Raw genomic sequence first — 21430 nt, 5'->3', positions numbered from 1 at the left:
TATAGAAATGCTTCATAACCTACTCCACTGAAGGGGAAGGGAACACGTGGTATTAGAACAAGGTGAACCTTACATGCCATTGGTTATGCCACCCATAACCTTTGATCATAGTCCTTACAAATCAGACATCTGCTTCTTATCTTTTATCTTATTTTTCTCACAGATACCATCGATTCCTATCTGACTATGATGAGCTCTCAGGCTGGATGAAGGAAAAGACTGCTCTGATCAATGCTGATGAGCTGCCCACAGATGTAGCCAGCGGTGAAGCCCTACTAGCCAGACACCAACAGCATAAGGTAAGGATCTAAGGCTTCCCTAGTAGGAGAAAAGATAGTGGGATTTTGTTCAACATTGAGAAATCCTGGCAGTTTCTTGCTGCATTTGGGACATTCTGTTTTGTGACCACAGCATGAGATTGACTCCTATGATGACCGATTTCAATCCGCTGATATAACTGGTCAAGATCTGCTGGATGGCAATCACGAAGCTTCTGAGGAAATTCGTGAGAAGGTAAACTGCTTTCACACAGTGTGTGAAGTTTCAATAATATATTCCGCCTTGATCTACCTTATGCTTATATGGCAATCTCTCTTTGGGAAGGGGAAAGGAGACACCTCAGCCTGTTAATGGTGTGTCTGGAGTCCACCTAGTCCTTATCACATATGCATTGACTATGCTGAGTCACTTGAAATCCTTGAGCGATTGCTCTGCTTTGGGCATGACTTCATCAATTCTCTGACTTACACCTAATTTGAAACCTTTATACCATCTTACATCATTGCTTTATTTTTATCACATCTTCACACTCAATTCTAGATGGTAAATTCAGTGACTCGTGTTCTTTGATAATCATTGGGTCTCCTATAATGCCTAGACGAGTGATACCATTTTTGCTCTCCTCTATACAACCTCAAATTAAGCTGATTTTTTCAACACTGATGAGGCTCATCATCAAATGTCCACCGATTTTAGCCATTCCATTTTTCTCCAAAGTGCAAAATATAACCTAAGTGTTCATGTCCTGACAATATAATTTTCTTATGGTCTAATGTAATTTTTTTATTTTATGATTCTTTTTATATTTTTAAAACACTCATATTTTACATGCCAATCCCAGTTACCTCTCCCTCCTGTCTTTCCTGCTCCCCCCATCTTTTCTCCACCCCATCCCACATCTACTCCTCAGAGAGGGTGAGGTCTCCGGTGGAAAGTCAACAAAGTCTGTCACATGTCTTGAGGCAAGACCAAGCCCCCTCCCCTCATATCTAGGCTGGGCAATGTATCCCTCCATAGGGAATGCTATTTTTCATCTCTGATGCTGCTCATTAACTCTGTAAATTTCTTAGTACAACAGTCCTTATACTCCCTGTACTTTCATTCTTTAGCTCTCCCTATCTGAATTAATATTTTCCTTTTGTTTTAACCATATAAATCACGATATATCTCTTTTATGGCATTTATCCTATTTTTCCTGTACTGCACTTATTTGCTTGAATCTTGGGACCTTAGAAAAGTAGCTTACTTCTTACTCACTTTTGCAATTTTCTAATGGCATTGCATTTATTAACTGTTCAGTAAATGAAGGATAAAATGTATTAGTTAACTTTAACTGATACAACGTCCCTTCCTTTCTTAAGATGACAAGACTAGCCAATGACTGGGCCGCCCTGCTGGAACTGTGGGACAAGTGCCAGCATCAGTATCGTCAGTGCCTGGATTTCTACCTCTTCTATCGAGACAGTGAACAAGTGGATAGTTGGATGAGCAGACAGGAGGTAACAGGAGGCACCAGATCTGTCTTCAGATATCGCTTCTTCCATTCTTTATCGACCTCTCTGACTACTATTAGCGTCATCAAAGTCATTTCTTTAGTACAAATTTTTCTCAGGAACTGGAGGATGATCCATGGCAAAAAGTGAGCAAGCTGTCTAAGATTGCTGCTGCAATCCTATTTCATGTGCAAAAGTCTAGAAAATAGTTAAGTACAAGCTGGGTATAGTGGGCCCACATGTGAAGGCATAAGTCACAAAGAATCCCACACCAGTTTGGAATTATGATTAATAAAATAGTTATTCATTTAAAGGGTAAAAACTTACAGATCACCGTCCCAGAAAAAAAAGCCCTAGTGCAATCAGGAATGGAGTCTATTAGCTGGAAGTGGAGCCGAGAGAGAGAGAGAGAGAGAGAGAGAGAGAGAGAGAGAGAGAGAGAGAGAGAGAGAGAGAGAGAGAGAGAGAGAGAGAGAGAGAGAGAGAGAGAGAGAGAGAGAGAACAAGGCTACCGCTGCTTTTGAATGCAAACGAGACCACGCCCATGTGGGCTGGTATCTTAAAGGCTATTGGCTGAAGGAGAGAATCAGAAGTTTAAAAACAGTCTGTTCTACTTAGTGACACTATCTCAAAAGCTACATTTAAGTATGCGGCACAGAGATTTTGACTATAGTTAAAGAAAAATAAAATAATTATGAAATTGGCACGAGCTCAGGAAGAAAAATTTATAATAAGTCAGACAGTGTTAATAAACAACTTCTTAAAGGAAGAAATTAGTCCTCTTGAGGTGGTTTTGAGAACTCTGAATAATATTTAGTTAATTGAAAGAATTTCATGTAAATAGACTCAGAGATAAAGGTGAGAAAGTTGGTTGCAAGTATTAAAAGATGATGAGTCTGCGTTCAGTGTATTTGAAGTTAATTTCTGCATTATATTCTTCTCTGTGCTAATTCTCACTTTGCTCTCCAGTTCCCTAGACTCCTTCCTTTGTCCTTGTCTCTGAGAAGTTCCAAGAAGAAAGGGTCTTGCCAATGAGAAAATCTGAGAAGTGTCTTTCTGTCTTCTACAGGCCTTCCTGGAAAATGAGGACCTGGGGAACTCAGTGGGCAGTGCAGATGCCCTTCTTGAGAAGCATAATGACTTCGAAGAAGCATTCGTTGCCCAGGAAGAAAAGATTATAGTAAGTAACGGTTCTGGTTGGACATTTGTTTCCTATTTACACATACTGTTTCTGTGCTTGCCTCTAAACAGAATCACTGTTGTGACTGCAGGACCTAACATCAGGGCCATTTTTTGTAAATGGCCACCCCTTCCTTTGTTATTGATAATATCTACTTACATGTCTTCAAACACTATGCTTATAATGTAAAAGTGCAAACCAAATCAAGATTTATCTTTTGAAAAAATACAGGGAGAATATCCGAAGAAATAATAATAATACCCATTTTGTCATTAAATTTCTTGATCTACAAAGTATGTTTAGAAAGGGGTTTCAAGGTGATAGAATATCATTTCTTCTAATGGAGTACATACTTTGTATTATGCATTTTGACATATAAATAAAAACAGTAGGTCTATTTTTAATATAGACTCTACATTTAGATGTTTAAAATGTGTTTTTTTCTTTTCAATAATACTTTAATGTACCTTCCTCTTGGAAAGTTTATGTGTTAGATCATATTCATTTTTCCCAAAGGAATAATTTGTTATAATACATTTTAATTTTAATTTTTTATTTTTATCTAATGCTATTATAAATTTTCTATGGAACTTATGTTATAATATTATATAAAATTTATCAATATAGGAGAAGGAATTCAAGAGCATGATGAAATACACTGTATTTTTAATTGTCTCTTAGGGTAGTATACATATAGATGCACACACACAATATATACTGTATATATACCATCAACACTGGCACATAAAACAATAGGTGAATTATAAGTCTTCTAAGTCTCCCCTATTAATATCACACATAAAGTGACACTTTATTAATTCATGTACTTGTTGTAGGTACTCACTGGTAAAAAGTTGCATATAAGGTAATTTATTTTATTGTTTTATCACATGTCATATAGTTTTCTATCCCAATTAATAAATCCATTCTGAGATTTAGCAGTTTGAGGGAAGATGAAGGAATATGGATAAAATTTCATTTCAGCACTTCTTGTCTCCTCATCCCAGTGTAGCCATAAACAGAGATGTAGCTACAGAAGAATATAGTAGATTATGGGATGGGATGGACAGAAGAGCTGGTAAGAAAATGATATTGGCTCTATCCTTGGGAGTACTTCTGTGCTTACTTACAGTGATGTCTGAATTCATGTACTGTAACATAGACTGGTAAAATTATAGTGCAGAAAAAATTATCATCAAGCCCAAGTATACATTTGAAAGTACAGGTGTATCAGAAATCACCACTAAGATCCAGGCCTTCTGACTGTAAGATTGTTGAACTTACTCATTGGTATTGTTTATCTTAAAGGGATACTCAAACTGGGGCCACTCATTTAGGTGTTGCTGAGGAAAAGTTATTGTATTTTTTTCCAGACCTTGGATGAGACTGCAAACAAGCTTATCGACAATGACCACTATGACTCCGAGAACATTGCTACTATTCGTGATGGGGTATGCCCAAGGCCCAGAGACTTTGTCTGTCTGTCCTTCTCTGATGCTGCAATGAAACATTGACCAAAAGCAACTTGGGGGAGGAAAGGGTTTATTTGGCTTTCAAGTTACAATACACTGGAAAGGGAAGCCAAGGTAGGAAACCGGAGACAGGATCAGAAGCAGAGACCATTGAGGAATGCTGTTTACTCACTTACTCTTTATGGCTTGCTCAGCCTGCTTATTTACAACACTGAAGACCACTTGAACAAGGGTGGCCCTGCCCACAATGGGCACATGAATTGTTAATCAAGAAAATGTCCCTACAAATATGCCCACAAGGTCAGTATTATGAAGGCAATTCTTGAAGTTTGAACTTCCCAGATGACTCTAATGACTCTAGTTTGTACAAATTAAACAAAACTAGTAATACTTTGCTTGGGCACTGGGATCCGGAAAAGCTTTGGGGGAAAGATAGTCAGGGTGGGCAACAATCTCATGTGTCTATGTATGCTTCTGTTGACTGTGAGCTTGTTCACAGATTAAAGGGTGTGTGTGTGTGTGTGTGTGTGTGTGTGTGTGTGTGTGTGTGTGTGTGCTTTTCAGCTGCTGGCCAGGCGAGATGCTCTGCGTGAAAGGGCTGCCACTCGACGAAAAATGCTGTTAGATTCACTGCTTCTCCAGCAACTGTACCAAGACTCGGATGACCTAAAGACCTGGATCAATAAGAAGAAAAAGTTGGCTGATGATGAAGATTACAAGGTAGGGAGATTTGCTCAACCTTGTTTATTGGCACTTGGTTTCAAAGATTGTAGTTTAGAGCCAAAGGCAACTGACTTTTCATTTACAAATGACAAAACAGAGCTTGGAAAAATGTGATGAATCGCCTGGGAATACACACCTAGACAAAAGTCAAAGGTCTGGATTTTGGTTTTCTCATACCCTATTCCTTTCTCTTCTCTCAACTGGACCTCCTTCTAGTGTCCTTTACAGGATGAGGGACAGGGATGCTCCTTACTGAGATGCTCATAGTTCCTCTAGCATACCTTCTGCTTCTCTCCACACCTCTGTCATCTGTGATAATTTAAGATAAAGTCAGCTCAGAAGTAACTTAAGCATTTGGGTAATTGTAGACTTACAGCCTCAGCTCTGTGACTGGAAGGAACCAATTCTTTATTTCATGAATGAAGAAGACAGCTTTTGAATTGGAATGTGTCCAAAGATAGCTAGTTATTTAGAGCATGTTATAAAGACTGAAAGCATTTGGACTCTCAAGTACAACCTGGGCTTGAAATTTTGTCCTGTTATCTTAGTTTCTGTAACCGTGAAAGTTGCTGGGGAATCTTTGGGCTGCTAATTTCTCTTTCTTAGAGTTGTGCACATGCATGCTTTCACTCACATATGTAAGGATATAAGCTATTATGCACACATGTGTATAAAATTTCTAACCTTTCTAACCTTTCACATTAACAGTCAAGGCTAAAATTAGTCTCTCAGTTTCTAGCCTAATGTTGAAAGTATCTACTGTTCTATATATGCTTTATTCATTAATGTATATTTGGTTCCTACTTTAGATAAGTGGGAACATTTGTGTTTACCTGTCTTTCTACGAAAGCACAAAGAACGTGTTTGCATTTTCTGTAGGAGTAACAGTTCTAGTGTGCTCAGCGTAAACAAAGCTCTAAAATGTAGATGTGTGGGTAGTGGGTAGTGTATTAACTGAAAAAGAAATAGAAAATAATTTTCCATTTCTCATAATAAATCTTATTGATGGTTCATGCTCGCTTGTGGTCTTATTAAAATAATTTTCATGACCTAGTGCTGGAGGACTTAGCCATCTTCCCAGTGTATAGGAAAAATTGCCACATGAATTTTCCAAGCAATGTGAAAGAATCCTTTTCTTTGTCTTCTCTTCTTTGTTATGCTTCTTTCACTGTGAGATTTCCTTCCATGAGTACTGTATTTATATAATTTCCTCACGACTCTACCTCTCTAACTCTTCCCATGCCCCTCCCAGAATGGTATGTATAGTAGAGTCACTCCTTGCCCTCAAATTTTCTTTTCTTTTTTAAAATAACTTTTATTGAATTTGTTCTTTAACAATTCATAGGTGCACAAAATGCATTCTTCTTATTTTATTGTTATAATCTCTACCCTCCCTAATCTTTCTCCCACCACTATTAGTTTATAGTCTTTCCCCTATAAACTCCTTTTCTACATTTGTGAAATTTTTGTTGTTGTTTTGTGATTGTGAGTTTGGTTTGAGGGTTTTGTTCCTTAGATGTGTGTGCGTACATGTATGTGCACATGCACACACATGCACGCATGTGCCACTGAGTTTATTAACCTGGATCATCTGTGTGAACATGGATTTGGAACTATGTATTCATTGGAGACTAGTGAACTCCTCAGTAGATGAACTACTGAAGACAATAAATAATCGTCCCCTAGGACTCACCAGTAGCCAATAGTTATGCAGTGAAGGGTAAGGCCCCATATGTTCCTGCTGATCTGTGACTGATTGTTGATTGGTTCTGTTTAATGCAGCCCCATTACAATCAGTAATTTCTGTCAGATCATGGCTGCATTGGTTGCATCATGCCCAGCATTTCACATCCCCTCTTTCTATCTTTCAGTTCATATATTCTTCCAACTCTCTCTTCTGAGATAGTCCCTGAGCCTTATAGACAGTTTAGGGCTAATCTCTCAAAATTTATTTTTTATTCACATCTTCAATAACTATCTATATCTACATTCACCATCATTTATAGCACAGATATGCTTCTCTGATTAAGGCTGGGAGTAAAATTTGTCTATGGGTATAAACAGAAGTATATAGGCATATATGTATGTTTAATGTATATTTATGTCATGGCAGCTTGACACCATGGCAATTTACAAGAATACTAAATATACACCTAGGGACTGATACTTTTTCTGCCATGAGCTTTTGATTAGCTTTACAGCACCAAATGTGAGTTCCTTTTGGGAGAATAATCTTCAGGTCTAAACAGAGAGTAGTTGTTTGCCCCTATGGCAGTCCTCCCTCTAGTTCACTATCAGGAACGGTTATCTTGCAGGTTAAGTGTTATTTGCAGTAGGATTCGTAAGTAAGACTGTTGATGCTTTCTCTCTAGAAGCCGTATTGGAACCTTCTGGTGCGGTGAAAGATGGTGAACATGGAGACAATCTTCCGGTTCAGTTCCATTTTGATTTTTACAGCATCTCATCATCCTGTTCTGGTTTTCCTCAAACTGTCTGTCGTCCCTCCTTCCTCAAGCAATGATTTCCTTGATTTTCTCATCTTTTCTCAGGATGTGCAGAACTTGAAAAGCCGGGTTCAGAAGCAATTAGACTTTGAAAAGGAATTGGCAGCTAATAGGGATATGCTCAACAACCTGGAGAAAACTGGCCAGGAGATGATTGAGAATGGTCACTATGCCTCTGATGCTGTGGCTGCTCGCATGAATGAGGTTGCCAACCTCTGGAAGGAGTTGTTGGAGGCAACAGCACAAAAAGGTTAGAAACAAAGGTTTGGATAAAGGAAAATTTGATGGGTGTGGTCGATCAGTAATTAACCAGACCAGTTTAATATAATAGATTCAGCTTTAATAAATGGAAGAAAGGGAACTTACAAAACCAGGGTTCCAGCAATCCAGGAGTGCAGGGAACAAAGAGAGAGAGCCCAGCACACCTGGATGTTTTATCTGTTTTCTTTGGCCTCAGAGGGACACACCCTAAACAGAATGTGATTGGCTGAAGTTCCCCATCAATAATTCAATTCTTATATTATAAAATCTACAAATTCTGTCCTTATCATCTTGTTATTTGGTGAACTGTTTGCAGTGGGACCTAGCCATTTGCTTCCCTGTGTCATCTGATCATCAATATTTAAAATCTTGTCTAAATATATCACATTATATCTTTAATCCTTTAAATTCTTCCTTTATTTAAATTGTAGTTTTTTTGTTGTCACTGAAACTTCTTTTTTTCTTCAATTTTCTCCTAGATTTTTCTTTCCTTACATAAATGTTGAAATATTGAAAGCCATGAATTCAGTATTAGCTTGGTATCTAAACCTATTATGCCAGAGTTATTTTTAACAAGTTTTGGTCATATAAAATAGAATATAAATGGGTCATAATATGAACTGTTAAAATTGGCATTAAGAGTTTAGAAATGAAAAGATTATTGGTATCACACCTAATGGGCTTATGTATTTTGTTCTTATAGAGTTTGATAAAATGCTTCATTCTTGCCTATGCAAAACTGATCAGACCCTATTATAAGTTTTCAAATACATACCTCTCACTTAATTTTTATCTTGCCTCTTACATTTGGAAATTAAGCTTTTATCTGTCAGTAATTTTTACAAATGATGTTTGCTATGTTGATATGTTGTTGGTATCTATTTTTTATGACCCTCATCTGAAGACAGGATTTTGACCTGGGTACAGAAAAGGGTATAGAAGATGTCATATTGATTTCTTGCGATGTCATCCTGATTTGGGGCTTAAGGGAAAATATAAGCATACCTTAATAATAATATGTCATGACTGCTTCCCACAGTGTAAGACATACTAATTGCTTTTAAGAATAATGATACAGACAGCTATGAAGTAATAGAATAAAGACTTGGCCAAATATAATAGGAATCACCAAGGTATTTCTAGAAAACAGAGTGATGTTCATGGTGTCCGATGAAAGGCAGTCACTAATTACATGGCCAGCCGTACACCAATCAATCTCAGCCTTACACACTTACCAGCTCCACAACTGAGCAAATGTGATGTCTTATCCCAAGAATGGTCTGTACGCTGTTTATCAAATGGCACTTGAAAATACTCGAAAGAGTTCACAACTAGCAAGTAGAACTACATTCACCAGAGAATGTAGCATCTCCATATTTAAAACCAAATACCACCAGAATTCCAACTTAATATGACTTCTATAGTGTGATGTGAGATGGTTCTCTTATCTGTGTCTTCTACTCGATACCCTCCCCTAGGGACTGAGCTGTATGAAGCTAACCAGCTGCTGCAGTTTGATAACAACGCAGAAGACTTGGAGAACTGGATGAATGACATGCAGGGGCAGGTTACCTCTGAGGATTATGGAAAAGGCCTGGCAGATGTGCAGAATCTACTGAGGAAACATGGCCTTCTTGAGTCAGCTGTGGCTGCTCGTCAGGTTCGTTTTTAGGTTTCTGCTAATTGTAGAAAACTAAACATATACCCAGCAGATATTCATAATCTGTAATTATTATTATTCCTAATAACTAATCAGGAAACCAAAGGAAATTTTTCAAACATTTAGTTGGCGAACTGTCTCTCCCCAATACCTCCCGATTCCTCTCATTCTCCTGAGCAAGTCATACTGGAAACTGATGACTAGCATAAGCAATTATTAACTCTTTTAAATGTCACACCACTTTCTCAGTCTAGAATCCTAGGATGTTTTAGACAGCCTTGACATCTACTTTGCATTTGCTCAATTGTAGCTAATCTCACATTACTCTATATCAATACTATCATGTATAACTAAGAGCTTCCTATTCTGGCATTCCGCATCCAAGCGATCTTACCAAATTAATGTATTTAATTAATTTATTTAATTAATTTGGTAAGATCGCTTAATAAAAATTCATTTAAAAATATCACAGGGATATTCAGCACATGGAAAGCTCATCTAATTCTTAACAAAATTATATAATTTCCTAACACACATTGTTTTCTCCATCAGAATCAAGTGGATACCCTCACAGACATGGCTGCACATTTTGAAGAAATAGGTCATCCCAACTCTGGGAACAAACGTGCAAGGCAGGAGTCCTTGGTGACCCGCTTTGAAGCTCTGAAAGAGCCACTGGCCACCAGGAAGAAGAAACTCATAGACCTACTCAAGTTACAGCAGATTTGCAGGGACTCAGAAGATGAGGAGGCCTGGATCCAGGAGACTGAGCCCTCAGCAGCTTCCACCCAGCTCGGTCAGTGATGCATCATCAGACTGAGCAGGCAGAAAAGGACCAAGGTCTCCAGGTTGAGAGAACAAGATGCAACAGTGAGGGGATAGAAGTTTCCTCTTGGTTCTTCCACACCAGACTCATGAAATTTTGTTCTGACCTCCAGCAAGCTTTAATACATAAAAATAGTGTCAACAAATTTGCCTTATAAGATAGCTATGAACCATGGCATGAACTTGGTCCTTTAGGAGGATCTGGAGTGCTTAGCTTTCAAAGGATTGAGCTAAAATTTATTTGTTGATACTTCTTTGCTGAGAAGTAATGATTAATGCTTGAAGTAGTGAATGTATTTGTCTGGGTTATTGGTGATCCTTTAAGAACTATGTGACCTACCACAAAGATTCAAAAGTTAAATATGGCTGTCCAATTGTTTTGTACTTTAGAACTTATTAATTCATAAGTGTAACTTCCAAGATAGTTGCCTTGATGTACAAGAAAAAACACACACAAATATTACACAACTTTATCAGATGTACTGGGAGCTTCAATGAAAGGCCATAGAGAGATCTGTCTGCAAAACCTTTAGAAATAGCATGGAGAGTGTCTGGAGAGAAGCTTAGTGCCAACTGCAGGGAAGAGAGTCTGGAAATTAGAGGGTTTAAGCATGTTAAGTATGCAGGGATGGTAGAGATGGATTAAATTCTCAGTGGTCATATTTGTGTGATTTTACTATTGGGCAACAGATAAAACATGTATTATGAGTAAGATCCATTCACAGGGACAATATTAAACCTTGAATTGTTTTTCTCTGTAGGCAAGGACTTGGTTGCAGCCAAGAATCTTCTGAACAGACATGAAGTCATCTTGGCAGACATTTCTAGCCATGAGCCACGCATTCAAGCGATAACAGAGAGGGGGAACAAAATGGTAGAGGAAGGTACGTGTGACGCTAACTGATTTGCCAAAAACTCCACTATGACAGACTTTGGAAAGAAGTTTAGATAATCTTAATACCTAAAGTGAGTTTAAAACTAGATGACATCCCTTTCCAATTTAATGAAGAAATTCCCTTTGAGTGTTTCTGACAAAGCAGTATACACTGTGTTTTTTATAATCCTGCTGTATCAGAAGATGTTCAAACACATTATTAAAGCTTCACTACTGTAAATTCAAAACTATTAAAATAAATCAAGTTTAGTCTAATTATCAATGCGCTTCTTTGGAGAAGATACAGAATTCAAATCTAAGTTCCAAAGTCTTTTAAAACATAAGATTCTTCCCTATGTAAGACTTTCCAAATATCTAAAAAAAAAAAAAAGCCTTGCTTCTCAAGGACACATTATATGACTATAATAGAAAGGTCAATATAGTAGAAAGGTCATTCCTTTAAATTTCTCCTTTTATGAAACTTTACTGACTATTTGCGTGCTTATTGTCCATACATAGAAAGCTCTACTCTCTAAATAAGATGTTATATTTGAGCATCATATGCCAGGTATGGACAAGCAATCCAGGCTACACTAAAAAATTTTCTCTCTGTTAAGTAATCAATTATTAGTATCTAGTTTTAAAGAGTTTAGGTTGAATTAAATTTTGCTGAAAATTTTCAATTGTAAACTACGTTATGCAAACCAAAGAAATTTATTTTCCTATTTTGTTGTTTAATCATTTGTTTCTTTTTAAATTATATCTTTCCATAAAAGATAAATTTTTGTTTCTCTAATTCTCTGACTACAGGTGTTGATATTTTCCTATTTCTTATTATAAGGTCATCAATTTTGTTTTATAATGTTTTGAAAACTTACTAGTATATGCAAATATAGCTGAGGTATTTGTCCTTTTGATCAATTGTTATTTCTACAAAATGAAATATCCATCTTTGTTCCCAGAAATATTCCTTTTTCTGAAATCTATTCGTGTTTTTACTGTAATCATTTGGTTTGTCTTTTAATTAGTTTTTACCTCAAAATTTCATGTTTACCTTCTTATATGGGAACTACTGGTAAATATAATCATATATATGGCAGCTTATTAGGGGTACTACACATTGTTTAAATTTTTATAGATATTCTGAGAGGAAAGCACTGGAGGCTATTATTCTAGGGTTTAAAATACATATTTTAATTTATGACATTTTAACCTCAGATAGTATAGCATTTTATTTGTAATGAAACATCCTTTAGTCTGTCCTTCCATTTCTTTCTTTTTCCAGTTATTATGCATTTTGATTTTGTTACATCATAAATCTCTTAATGTTTTAACATCATTTTTGCTTTAGATTTCAATTATCTTTGAATAACATTGAGAAATAAGAAAGTTCTCTCCATATATTTACCGCTTCTGCTGTTCTTTGTTCCTTTGTGCTGGTTGGGATTACTATCCGTACTGCTTTCTTCCTACTTGATGAGCTTCCTCTGTCGGTCCTTGCAGCTAACCATAAATCCCTTTGTGTCTGTTCATATGACTGTCTTAATTTATTTTACATTCATTTTTTCAAGTGTATTTTCATTACATGTCAAAGTAGCTTCCTTAAAGATGCAAGTATGCTACCCTCAGATTCGCAATTTCTGATTTGAAATCTGATATTGTCCACTGTCTGCCATGAATCTTCTTTTCCAAGCTCCTTAAACTTTCCCCTTTATCATTCATGCTTGTTTCTTCAGTTTTATAGTCATAGGACTTCTTGGGTCTCCATTGTGATTCCTCAGACAGATTGTACTATTGGACTATTTCAGAGAGAATCTAGTACTACAATACTGTTCTAATAACCCTACTTTGTGTTTATCATTTCTGTTTATTGGGTTCTAGTTTTAACTATCTGCAGATTTAGATGAGTCCTAAGGATGGTGTTATGGCTGCCTTCGCATCATTTTTCATCATCTCTTTGCATGTGTACAAATGAGGCATCAATCCAACATCCAAAGGGACCTGAATATCTCTGAAGCCACAACTCTGTGAAGACCTTATCTCTTGTGTTCTCTTTCTTACATATTCTTGAATTTCCCATTCTCTATCTCAACAATGCAGGATTAGCTTGGATTAGGGTCCTAGCAAAGAATCTCCAAATAATTCAGGGTATAAGCTATATCCTTAGGGCATGTCTTAGCTTTTTCCTTCCCTTTTATTAATGCTTTAAAAATAATTATACTTCCCATATTGACCTGTTTTCTTCTTGTAAAGGAGAGTGGAGGTCTGCTAGTCCTTCTGCTGAATCTAGAGAAGAAATGGTTTTCACCCTGAGTCTTACAGCACTCGAGGGTATTTTGTTTTTGTGTCTGTATTTGTCAGCTCATACCTACTCACTCGCCATCACATATATACATCGATACCCCACCTATAAGACATCCCAGCTCCCAGAAATTCTATTGTAATCCTGACTAAATTTAGGATCATCTTGCCTATTTTCTTTTCTCCAAGGTTGGATGGGTCATACTCACTATATCTGTACCTACTCCATAGGGCACTTTGCTGCAGAAGACATAGCACCTAGGGTTGAGAGCTTGAACAAAAATATGGAGTCTCTCCATGCACGAGCTGTTAGACGGGAGAATGATCTCAAGGCCAATGTCCAGCTCCAACAGTACCTGGCAGATCTGCATGAAGCAGAAGCATGGATTAAGGAGAAAGAACCAATCGTAGACAACAAAAACTATGGAGCTGATGAGGAAGCAGCTGGGGTAAGGTGGGGTGGAATGGCCATGGTCCAGTGAAAGCTCACCAAATTCCATCAAATGCTAGATTATCTAATGTTTCAGCGGTGATTATTTTCTTTTTGCCTTGATCTAATGTGATATACCCCAAAGTTAGCAAAGATACCAGAAGAACATCACATTTTTTTCCTAATGTCATAGAAATCCATAGATCTAATAAAGAGTACCTAAATCCAAAGTCGGTGATCAAAGATCTACACCTTTCTTGGTCCTATTCTGACCTTTTCAAAGTCACTCTGAACTTCTGTAAGTTAACTATTCCTTTAAAACGGGCATATGAATTCCTTTATTGAAATGAAATCAGACAGACAAGTTGGGATAGGAGGAACCTAAAGGATCATAAATTACTTTTTGTCCATCTTACATCTGCCACTATGATTTGTTCAGTGTCATATAGAAAGCCTTTATAGACTTCACTAGCCTTAGAAATAGTGTGTGTTTTAAGCTTTTCTGATATGAGTCCCACAAAGTAGCATTACCCATATATTATTGTCCACAGTTGCACCCTGTCACCATTGTGATATGTCTTGGTTAAAAAGTGTGTAAGTCTTAGTTAATTTCGAATTGATCAAATACATTGAAATTGTTATTCATTTGTTTACTGAAATTTCCTTGAGTCATGCAAATGCGATATGAAAAAGGAGTTTTCTAGTATAAGAAGTAAGCGATTTAACCCAATCACATAATCCATTAACAAACAATAGTAGTGGAAGCACCTCCCTGGCAATCTTGTTGTGTCTCTGATATTTGCTCTAATTATTTTTCCATCAATAAATGCAGGCCCTTCTCAAGAAGCATGAGGCCTTCCTGGTAGATCTCAATGCATTTGGGAACAGCATAACGGATCTGAGGGATCAGGCAGAAGCCTGCCAGGTAAGAAGTGCTGGGTTCTGATGGTAGCCACCTCCCTCACTGTAGATGTAAAGGAATTCTCTTCTCACTATAGATATAAAGGAGTTCTCTTTTCACTATAGATATAAAGGAATTTTCTTACTATATATGTAAAGGAATTCTCTTCTTACTACAGAGTAAAGCAATTCTCTTCTTACTATGGATGAAAAGGAATTCTCTTGCTTACTCCTCTTTTATTTTTTCCCTTTCAAAAAGTTAGGAAAGAATTGCAAAGAAAATACTAGCTCTGTAATTACTTTAGGTAAGAATTCTAAACTCGATGTAGCATCTATAAAGATATATGCCAAAAGAATTTTTCAGTAACTATGAAGTTTGGTAAATATACATCTTGACTTTTTCTTTCGCTCCTTTTGATCTCCTTTATCCGTGACTTTCATTTGTATCCTCTTAATCTCCTTGCTTTGTGGCTTAGCATTTATTTGAATGTCAAGATTTATTAAATATAAAGATGCAGGTTTTGATAAAAAATAGTTATATTAGAAAATTAGTTTGTTAAGGGGTATTTTTAAAGCCTATGTAATACATGCATAAGCAGAAAATGAAAATGGGACCACAGTAGAAAAGAACCTCTGTTCACATGGAACATGAGTTCCAGGAAAAGAATATTTTTATAATCAAGGTATGGAAAGGCTATTTTATAGCCTATAATCCATGAGAATTGATGCTCAAAGACACAGGCCATTCAAGTATATGTGAGAAATGGGTTGAAAGAGGTGATCAAGAGTGATAAACTTGGAATTAACTAAATAATGAAAACAGCTTGCTGTGTACAAGGAAAAGAGAAATATATATTCCATATATACATGGATATGGAATTATTCTAAGGTGAGATTGAGAGTTCACATGCTCAGACTAGACACACACTGAGCATGGCAAGTCAACATAGGTTTACAGCACTCCTGCTTGTCCCTGTACCTGGCTGTACTCAGTGTGTACCCGGATATAGACAGATAGATGTGTCATATATCATGAGGAAATGCAACAGGTAAGGGGCAATAAGTCAAAGAATCCATAACAGGAGATTCGCCTTTAACACCAACCCACAGGGAACATGCTCAGGAGACAACAACACTGAACAGAATTTAGAACAGAATATGTGTCCTGGAACAGAGTGATCTCTGTAAAGAGAGAGAGACATTTTAATAATATGCTATGCTTATATTCACAGTTTTTAATATTCTGTCACTTTCTCTGTGCTGTAGGTTGTAAATCTCTAAAGTAAAAATTTCACGATTCCTTAACAAAATGAATGCAAGACCAAGCAGGTGGGGAAACCTGTTAGTGAAGATTAAGGAAAAGTAGGGAGTGAGGAGGGTTTATCATGTTCTCAGGTTTCTAAAATGTGGTCATGTGTGGTCCTTTTGAATCTGCACAGAGAAGTACATTGTTTCTCCCACTAAAGAACAGTGGTATATTACCATTCCACCCAAGGAACAGTAGTATATTGCCTCTCCCAATAAAAACAGTAGTATATTGGCCCTCCCACTAAACTACAGTAACTATATCTCTTCCCACTAAAGAACAGTATATTGCTCCTCCCAATAAGAACAGTAGTATATTCCCCTCCCATTAAAGAGCAGTCATATACTGCCCCTCCCACTAAGGAACAGTGCTTCTGACAGCATGCCTATGTACTGGTGATTGTGTTCATGTTTTCCAATCTTCCAGTTTTCTGATAGGTGCTTCAGTGGCACAGCATTCCCGAGGATCACCAATGATAGACTGAGCAGCCACATCAGAACTCCAGCTACCCTCTCATGGGAGGGGCTGGGAACTGCCCACTACTGGTGAGCTGCTCAGGGAAAGACTTCGAGTGTGTAACTGACGTCTAGTTTGTTTACTCCAGGAACTGCAGGCAGCACCAGTGGATGAGGCTGGTCGGGAAGCTAGAGTCATAGCTCTATATGACTTTGAAGCCCGAAGCCGTAGAGAGGTCAGCATGAAGAAGAATGATGTCTTAACTCTGCTCAGTTCCATCAACAAGGTGATTTTTTTGTTTTAATTTTTTACCATCTGCAACATGGCTATGGCTCTTCTGTAGCTCTCTCCTAATTCCACCAAATAGGTGGGGCTTTGTTTGTTTGTTTGGAGGGTTTTGTGGTTTTGTTTGTTTGTTTTGCCTTTTGCCTTTTGGTTTTTAAAGACAAGTTTTCTCTTTTAACCTTGGTTGTTCTAGAACTTGCTCTGTAGACCAGGCTGTCTTCCTAGGCACAAAGATCCATCTGCCTCCGCCTCCTAAGGGTTTGTATTAAACGCATGTGCCGCCACCACATGGCTCAGATAGGTGTTTTAATGCCCAACATTTAATCCTTTTTCTCTTAAATAATTTATTAAGTAATATTTTTCTTAAAGTACTGTGAAAGAACAGAGAGATGATTAGATAGATAGATAGATAGATAGATAGATAGATAGATAGATATTAGATATACCTTTGGAAATTTTTAAATTCTAATCTTAATTTTAGCATTAATTAAACAATGAATCAAAAAAACTTAGGGAGTTAACCTAAAGATATATAAGGGTTAAGCAACCTTATGTTGTAGGAGCCCACTTAGTTGTCCCCGGTTGCTCAGCCCCAAAATAATCACACAGAAACTGTATTAATTAAATCACCACTTAGCCCCTTAGCTCTAGCTTCTTATTGTCTAACTCTTACATCTTAATTTAACCCATATCTATTAATCTGTGTATCGCCATGAGGCTGTGTCTTACCCAGTAAAATTCTAGTGTCTGTCTCCTACAGGGTTACATGGCTTCTCTTTGACTCTGCCCTTCTTTCTCCCAGCATTCAGTTTAGTTTTCCCCACCTAGCTCTGTTCTACCCTATCAGGCCAAGCCAGTTTCTTTATTAACCAATGGTGTTCACAGCATACAGAGGGGAATCTTACATCAATATTATGTTATTATTGTACTTGCAGAACTAAGTTAATCTTTTCTTTCCATATCCTTGCTCATTCCTCTTCTATGACAAGATTTCTATTGGATAAAACAACATCTTTAGGGTTAGTAGAAGCCCCAATGAAAGGCAATGTGCATCTTAGTCCCAGGCACCTGGAGGGATGAGACAGAAGACTCAAACACAAACATTTGAGGTCAGCCTGAGCACCATAGAGATACACCATATTTAAAGAGGAAGAAGAAAGAAAGAAACAAAGGAAGGAAGGAAGGAAGGAAGGAAGGAAGGAAGGAGAAAGAATGATGGAAGGAAGAAAAGAGAAAGAAAGAAATTTATCTTTAATTGTCTTGAATTCTTATATGCTTATAAAGCCAGTGTTTAACAATGAATGGAATTTTATAGTATGTGTTCCTTATAAAAATATTCATCATGTAACTGTTCTCCTAAAGATCTTTATAAGAAAAGAATTTTTATTTTTGTTACTATTATTGAAAATAAATTGTTTTAGAGAGGCAAGATATTTTCACATCAGAAACTCTAAGTAAATTCCACTTCCTCTTTGCCTGAGTCACAGTCCAGAGCATTTTCTCTAAAAAAAATGAGACTTCAGAGTGGTTAGTGCGCAAGCACTTGAAGAACTTGTATTAATGAATTTCGGTGAAATTGCTATGTTTTAGTGCCTTGGAAGTGGGATGTGAGGAGTCAACTCCCATGCACTGCTATCAAACATAGAGACCACGACCCCAGGAAGGCCCTATTCCTGAGGAGCAGAGTGGCCCAGCCCTGGCTTTTGCAAGCCATGCCCATCTGACATCAGATATTAGATTTGTTAACTTCAGGAGCAGCCTCCTTGACCCTTTCTATAATGCATGGACATTATGTGCCATCTGTGAATGATATTTAGCCCTTAACAGCCAGCTGATCCTGTTCCTGGGGATGTGGTGAGAGTTGAAGCCTCTATGGCTTGTGACTTTGGAAGGATTAAGAAAGGAGTGTGAATCTTTCCTCCCTTTAGGACTGGTGGAAGGTCGAAGCTGATGATCACCAGGGCTTTGTGCCTGCGGTCTATGTCAGAAAACTGGCCCACGATGAACTACCAGGGTTCCCACAGCAGCGACGAGAAGAGCCAATCAACATCCCCCAGCTCCAGCAGCAGATAGAGGACCAGTAAGTTTGTGGGATGGAGGCTTTCAGTGGGGGCTGACAAATATTCTCTGCTTTTCTCTCACGGTCCTGCTGCTTTCAGTTTAGAGATGTAAATTCACACTTTAGTTTGTATATGAAGAAAGGAAACCCGAGGAGCATTAATTGTCTCAGTGTGAGACCCTTAATGAAGCCATGTCTTCCGACTCCTCTGCCAGCTTCCTTCTAAGTCTCCATAAGAATGTTGTATACTCCCATATCTATCTAGCTGGAATGTAAACTTCTCTCTTCTATAACAAGAAAGTGATGGCAAAAGACATTTTCCTCATCCATCGATATTTTAAAGATACTTAATTAAAATATAATTACACAGTTTCTTTCCCTTTCCCTTCTACCTCTCTCATGTCTCCTCCCTCTGACTTCTCCATGTCCTCCTATTCTCCCCTCAAATTGATGGCCCCTTTTTCTTTGATTATTGATATATAGAAGATAGATAGATGTGAAAACATGTAAGTAAAACCTGCTGCATATATTTTTGCTGTGTGTGTTTATGATGTCATGGCCAATCATTTTGGATTGAATAGCCAATGAGGAGGCTTTTCCCTGGAAGAGGCTAATTCTTCCTCTCTAAGTTGTCATGAGTTGATGTAGTTCTTTGTCTAAGGGTGTGTGACTCCATGGGATTTTTTTTTTCCTTTCTGTATTAGCTTGTCTGTTGATAGTGTCATTGTTCAGGTCTTGTTTAGGAAGCAATTTCTAGAAGACACAGTCTCAGAGAAGGCTTCCGGGACCTCTGGCTCTTACAGTGTTTCTGCCATCTTTTCCCGGGTGTTCCCTGAGCCTTGGGTGCAGGAGATACTTCTATTTTTAAGTATAATATTCTTCATCTCTCTGCTCTTAATGTCTGTTTTACTCCCATTTTATTTCTCTTCTCTTTTGCTGACCTCATTTTGATTTGCTCTTCTTTTCCTTTCTATCCATTTCCTCTTCTAGTTTTCTCACCCTGACTCTCACTTGTTATGCTTTCTGTATTTTTCAACCCATTATTTTGCCTTCTTAATTCCTACACTCAGATACCACTCCCTCCTGGACCGAGCAGAAGAACGAAGACGACGCCTGCTGCAACGCTACAATGAGTTTCTGCTGGCCTATGAGGCAGGAGACATGCTGGAGTGGATCCAAGAGAAAAAGGCGGAGAACACTGGGGTGGAAATGGATGATGTCTGGGAGCTACAGAAGAAATTTGACGAGTTTCAGAGAGTAAGCAAGAGGACTTTAAGTGGTTTATTTATTTATTTTTTTGGAGGTGTTCGTTTCATATTTGTTAAACATCCTCCATGGTGTTTGAGATCTCCACAGTTAATACTCTCACTGATTGTTAAGAACTAGAAAGCAACGGCATCTGAAACTAGTCAAGTTAACTTTCAGCCTCAGTTCCTGGCTCTCCAAAATTTGCTAGGGAGTGCAGAGGACCCCCCCCCCCATGATTCTTCAAAATTTGCCCTGTGACATACTGCACTAATGAATCCCAGACTGAGATGGAATGTCACAGGACTCATGTGGACTCAAAATATGAAGCATTAGTTGAGGTAAAAAGAGATGTGACCTAATTTCACAGCAGCAGAAAATTACTATTTACCTCCTGAGAACCCTTCCATAGATTTTTCTTTGCCCATATTTATTCTATTATCTCAAATATCATAAGTATAAATCTGCTTCTTTCTGTCTCTTTTGTTATTCTTCATGTGGAGATATGCATGTTGGCATGTAAGCATATTCCTGGGGTTTAAAATGTTTTGATAATATAAATTAATACATGGAAAATAACTTAAGGAAGTTAAGATAAATATATACACTTCATACTCCAAAAACTGAAGGTTCTGGCAAGTATTGGAAAGCTGCCTGGTATCAGAGTGTTTAAGGGCACAGTGCGGTGCCAAATGACAGAGTAGTATGTGTATCACAAGTGATGTTAACCATTTGCTTTAGTAACATTTAACTAAATGTGAGCCCAGGTGGCAGGCATGAATGGAAAGTCTAAGAAAAAGAGTTCTAGTACTTTGGATGCATTTTCTTATCCAGGATCTAAAGAGCAATGAGCCCAGGCTAAAGGATATCAACAAGGTAGCTGACGAACTGCTGTTTGAAAAGCTCCTCACACCAGAAGGCGCTCACATACGACAGGTAATCGCAGGCTCCCTCCATTCCTCCTCAATGCCCTGGGTTCTGGAGTCCTCGTTTTACATTGGTTGACTTAACTTCTTATTCCAAAGACCAGAGTGTAAAGGCAGTGTGAAACTGGTTGTAGAAAAGGCCAATGAGAGCAGACCATAAATGGTCCAGTTATTTCTATTTGTTTCAGAGAACTTTAATAACGCAGTTCTACTTAGTGTTTACTTCTGTGTTTTCACACATAGTTGTTGGA

The 21430-nt window shown here is 37.7% G+C and overlaps 1 protein-coding gene across 1 annotated transcript in view; it reads left to right on the top strand.

Moving 5' to 3' along the window:
• Positions 1-21430, top strand: part of Spta1 (spectrin alpha, erythrocytic 1) — a 71204-nt gene that overhangs the window by 12718 nt on the left and 37056 nt on the right. The window contains exons 9-24 of the mRNA XM_038349580.1: positions 164-299; positions 412-513; positions 1641-1778; positions 2842-2952; positions 4326-4403; positions 4989-5144; positions 7697-7901; positions 9391-9572; positions 10125-10368; positions 11159-11281; positions 13804-14021; positions 14835-14927; positions 16813-16950; positions 18878-19029; positions 20079-20265; positions 21088-21189. Coding sequence (XP_038205508.1) covers positions 164-299; positions 412-513; positions 1641-1778; positions 2842-2952; positions 4326-4403; positions 4989-5144; positions 7697-7901; positions 9391-9572; positions 10125-10368; positions 11159-11281; positions 13804-14021; positions 14835-14927; positions 16813-16950; positions 18878-19029; positions 20079-20265; positions 21088-21189 — 2365 coding nt within the window. The remainder of the gene's footprint in view (positions 1-163; positions 300-411; positions 514-1640; positions 1779-2841; positions 2953-4325; positions 4404-4988; positions 5145-7696; positions 7902-9390; positions 9573-10124; positions 10369-11158; positions 11282-13803; positions 14022-14834; positions 14928-16812; positions 16951-18877; positions 19030-20078; positions 20266-21087; positions 21190-21430) is intronic.

Source organism: Arvicola amphibius, chromosome 12 (genome assembly GCF_903992535.2).
Source record: "Arvicola amphibius chromosome 12, mArvAmp1.2, whole genome shotgun sequence".
In the NCBI taxonomy this organism is placed as follows: Eukaryota; Metazoa; Chordata; class Mammalia; order Rodentia; family Cricetidae; genus Arvicola; species Arvicola amphibius.
The sequence above is the reverse complement of the archived record's forward strand: the minus strand, read 5'-3'. Positions and strand labels throughout refer to the sequence as shown.